The following is a 10599-nucleotide window of genomic DNA, read 5'->3' as shown; positions in this document are numbered from 1 at the left end:
ATTATTATTATTATTACGCATTTTGTTGTATTATTTTGTAGGATTCATACAATGAACTGCCCCAATTCCTACGAAAATTACAACTGTCCAACCCGGGCACCATTGTACATCTACAATGCACGCCATCAGAAAGGGGTGAAGAGTACGTCCATTTCGAGTATGCATTATGGGCTTTTAAGCCCGCAATTGATGGCTTCCAACAATGCATACCGGTTATTTCTATTGATGGTACACAGTTGTACAATAGGTACAAAGGCCATTTCCTGCTAGCTGTTGGAACGACGGCCAACAAGGAAATCTATCCACTGGCATATTCAATCGTAGACTCTGAAAATAATGCCAGCTGGACTTGGTTTCTCGGACATCTTGCCAGGGTTGTTTTCCCCCAATCACGCTTCAATGTGCATCATTTCTGACAGACATGCTGGAATAGATGCGGCATTTAATGATCTGCCAGAACTGCAAAGCCCGCGTGTGAAACGCCGCTATTGTCTAAGACACATTCGCAGCAATGTCATAACGAAGTGCCGGAGAAATAGGAGATTACGGAGCCTCGTATGGGAAGCTGGTGTTGCTGTTACAGAGAATAAATTCCTTGAACACATGCAGACCATAAAACAAAATTGGCCGAGTGCATACAACTATCTTGCCAGAATCAATGTAGAGAGGTGGACATTATCTCACGATGATGGCCATCGGTACGGCATAATGACAACGAACTCTTCTGAGTCTTTTAATAACTCTCTTAAGGGTTGTAGAATGCTACTGGTGACTGCAATAGCAAGAATGACTTTCCACAAGTTACGGATAATGTTTGCCAACAGGCGTACTTCAGGGGAGGTCATGCATGGAAGAGGCTTGCATTTCACCACAAAGATTTGCGAGGATTTGTCTGCTCGAGAGGCTGAGTCTGCCAGTGCATCTATTGAAAGATATAATGACAGAATTAGAATCTACGGTGTTGCTCTAAATACTGGATATATGCTCCAAAGTCAGCAAAATCACGTCCAAGTTAACCTGACAGATCGTACGTGCCAATGCGGAATGTGGAACGTTAATGGCATACCGTGTGCCCATGTGATTGCAGCTTGTAACTTCCTAAGGGAGGGGTATTACTCGTTTGTGCCAGAGATGTACTCCGTCCAAAACTACATGAACAGTTATGCTGCTGATTTCTATCCAGTTGACGAAGAAAGCCAGTGGGCTGCACATGTCAAATGCCTTCCACCAAAACCCGCAACTCTACAACGATCTCAACGAGGCCAATGACGGACACGTAGGTTTCACAATGAAATGGACTTTAGTAGCAACACCAATCAAAGATGTATTTATTGTCGTAGATCAACCCACTCTTCGATGCAATGTCCACGTTTAAATCACCAATGAAAACATATTTATTAATTTTCGAGGATTTGTCTTGTTGAATCATTAGTTTGCGAGGATTTGTCTTGTTGAATCTTTTTAATTTTTTTTTTTTATCAAAGAGAGTAAGATGGACTGATGTAGTCCATCTTACCCTCTTTACCATCTTACCCTCTAGTGGCACCCGGTGTCCCGGTTAACACTCCCACATGGATGATGGGACTGGGTTCGAGCCTCAGTGGAGGCAACTGTTGACTCTTTGTGCTTCAGTAGGTTGAGAAAGTAACTATGAACATATACTACATTGTAACAGAGTCAGTAGTACTCAAAAAAAAAAACAAAAAAAGATAATTTCAAATTTTTTTTATCAAAGAGAGTAAGATGGACTAATGTAGTCCATCTTACCCTCTTTAACAAAAAAAAATAATAAAAAAAAATTAAGTCCTTCACGGACTTAAATAAAGATTGACCCACATGTGTTATTTTTGTTGTAAAAATACTCAAAATCTCACTATAAAAACCACGAACTTTATCAGTTCCTTCATATCTTTCATTTATTCGCAAACTTCATTTATTTGCACTATTCTACTTTCAACAAATTCATACCAAGTGTTCTTCCTATTTAGACATTACAATGGCAATTTTTGTAAGTTTTAAGAAAGACTTCATTGTTGATAATCAAGGTTATCAAACACACCGTTATTTTGCAATAACCATAGTCGGAAGAAAAATATTGTTTGCAACTGTAAGGCATACAATAGAACATCAATATGTTTGTTCTCCAGCTCCGTCTTGGATAAATTATTTGAAAATGTTAGGTACAACAGTGCCATAAGCTATGTTGTTTGAAGAATACAAGGATGCTGAACGATATGCTCAAGATATTCTAATTCGTTTACAAGCTATTAATTACCAATCACGTAAGCTATCCTTATAGTTTTCCACATTTTTCATTTATTTTTCTTTTGTAACTACATCTATCCTCATATAGTTTTTATTCTTTTAAAGCTTGTGCCCAAAGACATTTGCCTGATGTTACTACATGCACTATTACATGGTTTTCAATTACAATTACATCACAAATAACAATGGTAATTATATCTATGTATTTGTTACATTAATTGCTTTAATTTTATCAAATATTTATGGATGTTATTTCTTATACACTTTTTATAATTGCGATGTAGAAAATTCCAAATTGCATGCATCGACATTTAATGCAACATTTAATAACAAGTGCGATTTCGCTTCATGTCCCCACATACGGAATAGAAGTATCCCTTGAAAACATGCGCTTCACTACCAGAGCTTCTGATTTCATGACATATCATGGTTTAAATCTTGGAGATGTTGTTGTATTTAGACATATTGTTTTTTTTTTTTTTACTTTTGAAACATTTCTCTACTCCGCTAACGGCAATAAAAAAAAAAGGGAGTGCAATCATCAGGGCCAATACTTAACTTCCCGTCTTTGTGAGAGCGGTATCATCTCGCAATAAATTATCATACAAATTATATATTTTACTACAAATATTAACTCATCTTTTTCATTTTGTGCTAGACCAAATACGGGTCAACGCAAGGTCCGCTCTACCACCATCTTTTTCATTTAATCAAAAAATGCATGGCATTCTCTCTATGTTAAATTGTCTACACGTTCCGCGGTAAGTAACATTATACATTGTACCTTATACTTCTTTCAACATTATCTTTATTTCACTAATTTTTTTTTTCACATTTGTAGCCTACGAGTTTATCTCGATTCCTTAGTATCGCAGACGTGTTCAGTGAGCCTCTTAAAATTATAGTAGGACATAGAAAAATTGAAATCAACTTTCAACCGGTATGGTTCACCGAACAGTGGGAAGAAATTACGTCGCATTTTCAAATAGCACGATGATGTGATTTTATTCAATGTAGCAGACAATGTTATACAAATGTTGGTTATTAGTAACTGTCATGTTGAAAATATTTTTCCGTGGTCGGTTAAATATTACATTCGTGACAATCTATATGGTGAACTTCATCGTTTAAATAATACCAAATGAAGTTTTCATCAATTTATGTTTATCATTATTATTATTTAATAATTTTTATCTTTTTAGTTAACTTACTATATTATTAGTCATCTATCAATAATTATAAATATATATTCAAAATCATTATTAATTAATAATTAATAATTAATCATGTCTAATCAATAATTAATAATTAATCATGTCTAATAATTATAAATATATTCAAAATCATGTCTAATCATTATTTTCATGATTCTCGGTTCGTTTCAATAATGCACAGCAAAAAAATAAAAATAAAATCTGTCCATAATCATATCTAATCAATAATTAAAAACTCAAAGTCCAAAAAAAAAAAAAACAACTCAAAGTCCAAAATAAAAAAACTTGCTTGGCAGATTATTCACAGGGTAAAACGGACTCCTTGAGTCCGACTTTCTTTAAAGCAAAGTCAGACTCAAGGATGTCACTTTACCCTGTTTTGGGGTACAATTCCCATGCACGACATTCGTGGATCCGATGTTAAAATCATACCCTCTCGGGGAAAGAACCCGGCGGTACTTAGGCAGTTCTAGGCAGCGACCTATATAAACAAAAAATTAATTCATGTGTGTGGTGTATGTCATATATTATATTATATACATTATATATATATATCTCTTACTTCTCTTACTTATATAAATAAATAAATTTAAACATATATAAATATAATAATAAAATTAATAAGGCCGACTCGCTTGAGTTAACTCGGCGGAGATAGGCGCTAGGCGGCCGGCCACCTAGGCGGACGCCTAGGGAGCAACTCGCCTCGGTCTAGGAGCGCCTAGCGCCTAGGCGGAGATTTTTGCAACAGTGGGTGTTCTTACACACGAAGTCTGGTGTATAATCCCAACACTATCAAAATAACCTTTCAAACATGTGAATTCTGTCCCATTGTCTGTCCGAATAAATTTAATTTGTTTGCCAAATTGACGGTGAACCAAGGCAATAAAATTTTTGAGGATCTCAGGAACTTCACCCTTAGTCCGGATTAAATAAACCCATACAGAACGGGAAAAATCATCAACAATTGTCAAGAAATAATAAGTACCACATAGAGAATGAGCGCGATAAGCTCCCCACAAATCACAATGAACTAACTCAAAAATTGAACTTACTTTATTAGAACTTAAGGAAAAAAGGTTCACGAGTTTGCTTGGCCTGGAAACATACTTCACAGTGTCTATTGTTCAAACTACTACCATCTTTAAAATTAGGAAGAAAATTCATAACTGTAGGTGATGGATGCCCCAATCTTTGATGCCACAACTCTGCCGGTGACAAACTTAAAACATTATTGATTTGCATGGATTCTGCCTTCTTCTAAGAAGTAAAGTCCCCCCGTTGTTCACCCGTTCCAATCAGCGTCTTCGAGGTGCGATCCTGAATAACACAAAACTTACCAGTAAATAGAGCATGATAGGGGGAATCAGCCAAGAGTTGAGATACAGAAATTAAATTGCAATTTAATTTAGGCACAAATAAAAAATTTTGCAGACTTAATTTTCCACCAAGCACCACAGTGCCTTGCTTTGCTGCATAAGTTTCATCTCCATTCGGCAGCCCAATAGGACATGGTTCGATTGTCCTCACATTCACCATATGATTGAGTGTTCCTGTCATATGGTTTGACACTCTGGTGTCAATAATCCATGGTAAGTTACCTGAAAGCCGTTGGTTGGCTTTAGGTTTATGGATGCTCAGAGCTGCCAAGATGGCACTCCAATGTTCATTTGAAAGTCCTCCAATAGCAGTCTGCTCTGTATTTGTCATCGAGACAGCTTGAGAAGGGGTTTCACCTACAGCAACTTGTGCTACATTGATTCTTGTTGTTGCACATTTTCCTCATCGAGTCTGTTGTTGTGTTCCCCGACTTGAACTTCAGCCATTGGATCGTGGTTAACACCCCACCAGTCAGGGTATCCAATGAGTTGAAAACATCCACTTGTATCATGCCCGATGCGGTGGCAGTGTACACATGTCACTCCATCCTTTTTAGCCCCCCTTGCGTAACACGATTTCCTTGTCATGCTTGCATTACATAGCTTACAGGGTCTGAGCGATTGTCATGTGTACTCACTATCGTCCTTGCTTGTTCATTCTGAACAACCATATGATAAACTCGATTAAGATTGGGTAATAGGTCTTGACTCAGAATATTGGAACGAATTGTGTTGTACTGTTCTCCGTCAAGACCCATCAAGAACTGATGAACTCGTTCTTCTTCCTTTCGTTTTTCCAACTGGGTACTCAGGCTGCATTTACACTCTCCACATGTACACACAGGCAATCATTCAAGGTTGTTGAGTTCGTCCCAAAGCAATTTGAGACGTCCAAAATAATTTGCAATTGACTCACCATTTTGCCTACAGTTAGCCAAGGCTGAACGCAACTGTTGAATATGAGGCCCGTTAGATATTGAGAATCACTATTTTATGTCGTCCCACAAATCAGCAACTTTTTCTTTAAGTGTTATAGTAGATCGCAGAGTAGGCTCAATAGTATTCAGAATCCATGAGACAATCATGGAGTTTACTGTCCACCAATCTTCCAAATCTGGTGAGTCTTCTGCCGGTTGTTGAATGCTTCCATATGTAAAGCCAAATTTCTTTTTGGCCCTAAGAGCTATGCGAATGGCCTTAACCCATTCATCATAGTTTTCTCCTTTCAATTGAACTTGGGTGATTAGATTACCGGGATTGTCATTGGAGTTCAAGGCATAAGAAGAAGCTACATAGGTGATAGTAGCCTTCTTCTCACTCTCTATTTCTTTGTTTGAAGGCTCTAATGCCATAATGAATCAAGAGTTTTGAAGGGAAAATCCACCTTGCCTTTCATTGATAATAATACAGAACATTTGTACAAAGAGGTTGTCCTCTGCTCCAAGAAAACTAATGATATGAAAAGGAAATATACAAAGCCAAAGGAAATAAATATCAAAATATCAGGAAAAGAACATAAGGAAAGAAAAACCTTCCTAAGAATATGTACAACCAAACATAACAGTGCTAATATGGGATAACTTTTTGAAACACAATTATGATATTTGATTACCACTTCAATTAAAAATTACATTCCCTAATTAAAAACAGGTATCATTCCATCTTATGACAATTTAATTTTTAAGTTTGGATTAGTGTTTTTAAATTTTTGTTTTGATTTTTTTTTTTGCTCATATTGGTGCTTTGGATGTCATTATATTAGGATTAATTGTCTTGATTTTTTGTTTTTTTATTTTTAAAATCTTTATTCCCATTATAGGGTTATGCATAACCAAATATCAATATTAGTAATCATTCCAATTCCACCCTACTACGAAACATGCAAAATACTTTCACCAAAACTCAATACTATTAACAAGTACTTGATTCCCATTCTGATTTTGATTCCTATTCCGGTTCCCATGTGTAACTAAACACACCCTTTATTTTTCACGGCAATTGAGAAAAAAATATAACTTGACATGACTATTTTACCTTCGTCACTTTTATTATCAATAGGAATTGATAATGTAAATACTGGCGGAATACCAATGTGCAAACGTATTCTTATTAGGTTTATTGAGAACCGGGTACAAGATGATTAGTTCTACCTACACTAACATCGGGTTAGAGGTTTAATCTCAGACGATTGGGTAGTGGGCCTTAGATCTCCAAGAGTATAGCTATCGTCGGTCAGAATAGCCAAAAAAAACCCCTCTCATCAATAAATGTTGTATTTATAGGTAGAGGAAAGGGACAAATTCTGCCTTCTGGTATGGCGGGGACGTGGAGCACATGCAGAGGTGCAGCGCCGGGTGGACGCAACGTCGTACACGTGCTTCAGATTAGAGATTAAATGACCATTAAGGTCAGGAAGATCGATAGATTGGGTTTGGACGTATAGAGGACTATGCAGCCGGATTAAGGTACGCGGCTCTGCGAAAGCGCTGACCTCACTAGGGCCAGGTGACACTTCTGCTTAGGGATGGGCGGTTCGGTTTGGTTTTACCGGATCGAGCTGAAGTGGTTCGGTTCGGTATAAACGGAAAGAATCGATCGGTACTTATTGTAGAGAAATCGAACGGTTCAGTTTTTTACCGAACCGAACCGAAAACCGTTCGATTTTTTTGAATATATATAACAAATATTAAATAATAATAATTAATAACCCCTCAACCCTAACACATGCAAAGTGTAAATATGTGATATGTCGACCCCTCGACTCGTCTCTGGCTCTATTCTTGCTCAATCCAATTTTCCTCGACTCTTCTCTTCTCTAAAGGTCACCATTGAAGACCGATTCTGCGATCAAAGAGGTAATATGCTTATCAATTTTTTTTTTATTGGAAATTTGAAATTCCAGTTGAAATTGGAATTTCGAATCAATTGAAGTTTCGTTGAAACTGGAATTTCAAATTTTCAAAATTCCAATTGAAACTGGAATTTTGAAATTCCAATTTGGAATTCAAATTCCAATTTAAACTGGAATTCAAATTCCAGTTTAACTAGAATGGAATTCTAGTTTAACTAGAATTCCATTCCATTTAAAGTGGAATGAATTCCAGTTTCTTTTGTTACAAGGCTATGTGTTTGAAATATTTTTATAAATATTTCAAAACTATTGTTTTAATAATTATTGTTTTTCAAATATTAACTGTGCAGATGGATGATTCTTCATCTTGTTATCAACAATACACTCCAAATAACCCAACTAAAGAGTCGGTCGGGCAAAAACGGAAACAGTCAAATAGTGGATTTCCACCAAAACCAATTGCTCCAAGGTCTGACATATGATCCCACTTTACTAGATTTGATGACAACAAGGATAAGTGTACATGTAATTATTGTGGTAAAGAAATGAAGTGTGCATCAACTAGTGGCACTAGTGGCTTGAAAGCACATAATCAAAGATGTGTTGCATTTAAGAATCATATTGATAGTGCAACTCAAAAAAATATAACTGTGGTTGAAAGTGCAAGTGTTGTTAAAAGTGGTAGTAGTAATCTTGTGGCAGTGGGGTTTAATCAATATGCTTGTAGAAGGGAAACTGTTAAGATGATTATTTTGGATGAATTGCCTTTTTGTTTTGTGGATGGAGCAGGGTTTAAACAATTTTGTAATGTTGTTGAATTATACATGAAAGAAAAGCTTTATTGAAGAGCATTATCAGTGAGTCAAGAGTTTCTTTTACTAATGATATATGGACTGTTAGTACTACTACTGTCAGTTATATGGTTATCACTGCTCATTATATTGATGTGAACTGGAAGATGCATAGAAAAATTATTAATTTTAAACCTATTTCTGATCATAAAGGTGAGACAATTGCAAAAGAACTTGAGAATTGTTTGATTGATTGGGGTATCAAAAAGGTTTTTACTATCACAGTTGACAATGCATCTGTCAATGATGCAATTAGAATCTTGAAAAATAAGTTGAAGTGTTGGAGAGAAGATCCATTGATATTGGGTGGAGAGTTTATACATGTGCGTTGTTGTGCACATATTTTGAATTTGATTGTGAAGGATGGTTTGGCAACGGTGGGTAATAGTGTGGTTAGTGTTCGTAATGCAGTGAAGTATGTAAGATCATCCAATTCCAGATTTCAAGCATTTCGTATATGTTCAGAGCAAGATAAACTAACCAGAGAGAGTTTGATTTTAGATTGCAATACTAGATGAAAGTCTACTTACCTCATGTTGTCTGCAACTTTCAAGAAAAAGGCAGCATTTGACCGAATGGTTGATGAAGACAAATTATATGATTCTTACTTTTAAGAGGATGAAAATGGAAAGAGAAGGGTTGGGCCGCCATTATCAGATGATTGGGAGAATGTTCGTCGGGTTGGGCCGCCATTATCAGATGATTGGGAGAATGTTCGTCGATTGGTACAGTTCTTGAAAATCTTTTATGATGCAACTTTGGCTTTTTCTTCATACAAAAATGTGTTTTATGATGCAACTTTGGCTTTTTCTTCATACAAAAATGTGACATCTAATGCAACTTTGGCTTTTTCTTCATACAAAAATGTGACATCTAGTCATTGTTTCAATGATATATGCACAATTGAAGCAAATTTGAATGTTTTCACTAGTAGTAGAGATGCAATTGAAGCAAATTTGAATGTTTTCACTAGTAGTAGAGATGTCAACATGAGTAACATGGCTTTTGAAATGAAGAAAAAGTTTGATAAGTATTGGGAAGGGCTTGAGATAAATAAATTGTTGATTATTAGTAGTGTGTTTGATCCAAGGAGGAAGATGGGTTTTGTGACAATTTGTTTTGAAAAATTGTATGGTAAAGATACACCAAAATTTATTGAAATGAAAGAAGCAGTAATGGAGGTGTTGCATAAGTTGTATGAGGTATACAATGCATTGTATGCTAAACCAAGCGCAACTACAAATCAAAGTGGGGTTGGACGTGGAAGTGAAAGTGGAAGTGGGAGTGGAAGTGGAAGTCAATCTTGTGAAACTAGTGAAATGGAATTGTTAGATGTTGGTGTTAATATCGGTGATGTCCAACCAGTTCAATTTTTTATTTTTTTTTGGAAAACCGAAACCGAACCGAACTTTATTGTAAAATCGAATGGTATCATTTTTTGTAATACCGAAATACCAATATCGAATCTGAAACCGAAAAAAACAAAACCAAATCCTGAAGTGCCCACCCCTACTTCTGCTGGTCGGTTTTACCAGGAGTAGGCTCGGAGTTTAAATACCAACCACTTATACATATGAAGGTCAATACAGGAATAATCTCCATCAAGAATATATTGATGTTTATACTCATTATTTCTTATAATTTCAAATCTAACCAAATAATAAAATTAATATTCAAAATAATTTGTCAACTACCATGTAATGTGATGACATCCTGGTTACCATTTCAAATGAATGGTCATAGGTTCAAACCACCGATAGTGAAGCTAGAGGTGTCAATGCGCGCCGGGCCGCCTCACAAAAAGCTCTTTTTTTTTTTTCGTAGACCTTTGCATGCCGGCCCATGAGCTAAGATTATGCAACCCTAATGCACCTCATGCAGGCCTGCGAGCCTCGCAAGTTAGCCTGCGAGCCTAACTTCAAAACTAAAAAAATTACGAAGTATTAAATTATTATTCTATATTCAAATAATTTAACCTAAATAATATTAAGTTTTTTCGTGTTTAAAAATTTATATTTTTTAAGATTTTAATGTTTTGT

At 36.0% G+C, this 10599-nt stretch overlaps 2 protein-coding genes across 2 annotated transcripts; both read left to right on the top strand.

The window, feature by feature from the left end:
* Nucleotides 1-336: 336 nt before the first annotated feature.
* LOC116027092 lies at nt 337-1269 on the top strand. The gene has a single exon (XM_031268517.1). It carries the CDS (start codon nt 337-339, stop codon nt 1267-1269), a length of 933 nt encoding a protein of 310 aa, XP_031124377.1.
* Nucleotides 1270-8254: 6985 nt separating this feature from the next.
* Nucleotides 8255-10320, top strand: LOC116027090 (zinc finger BED domain-containing protein RICESLEEPER 2-like). Its single transcript, XM_031268516.1, has 4 exons — nt 8255-8499; nt 8610-9049; nt 9176-9910; nt 10304-10320. Exons 1-4 carry the CDS (start codon nt 8255-8257, stop codon nt 10318-10320), a joined length of 1437 nt encoding a protein of 478 aa, XP_031124376.1.
* Nucleotides 10321-10599: the final 279 nt, after the last annotated feature.

This window comes from Ipomoea triloba, chromosome 8, assembly GCF_003576645.1.
Source record: "Ipomoea triloba cultivar NCNSP0323 chromosome 8, ASM357664v1".
Classification (NCBI taxonomy): Eukaryota; Viridiplantae; Streptophyta; class Magnoliopsida; order Solanales; family Convolvulaceae; genus Ipomoea; species Ipomoea triloba.
The sequence above is the reverse complement of the archived record's forward strand: the minus strand, read 5'-3'. Positions and strand labels throughout refer to the sequence as shown.

Excerpts from the sequence above, each read along its gene's own strand:
- LOC116027092 (XM_031268517.1), top strand. The coding sequence starts at position 337 with ATGCCAGCTGGACTTGGTTTCTCGGACATCTTGCCAGGGTTGTTTTCC.
- LOC116027090 (XM_031268516.1), top strand. The coding sequence starts at position 8,255 with ATGAAGTGTGCATCAACTAGTGGCACTAGTGGCTTGAAAGCACATAAT. Across the intron at positions 8,500-8,609 it reads TGTTTTGTGGATGGAGCAGG|TACTACTACTGTCAGTTATA; the intron begins GTTTAAACAATT and ends ATGGACTGTTAG. Across the intron at positions 9,050-9,175 it reads AGATAAACTAACCAGAGAGA|AGGATGAAAATGGAAAGAGA; the intron begins GTTTGATTTTAG and ends CTTACTTTTAAG.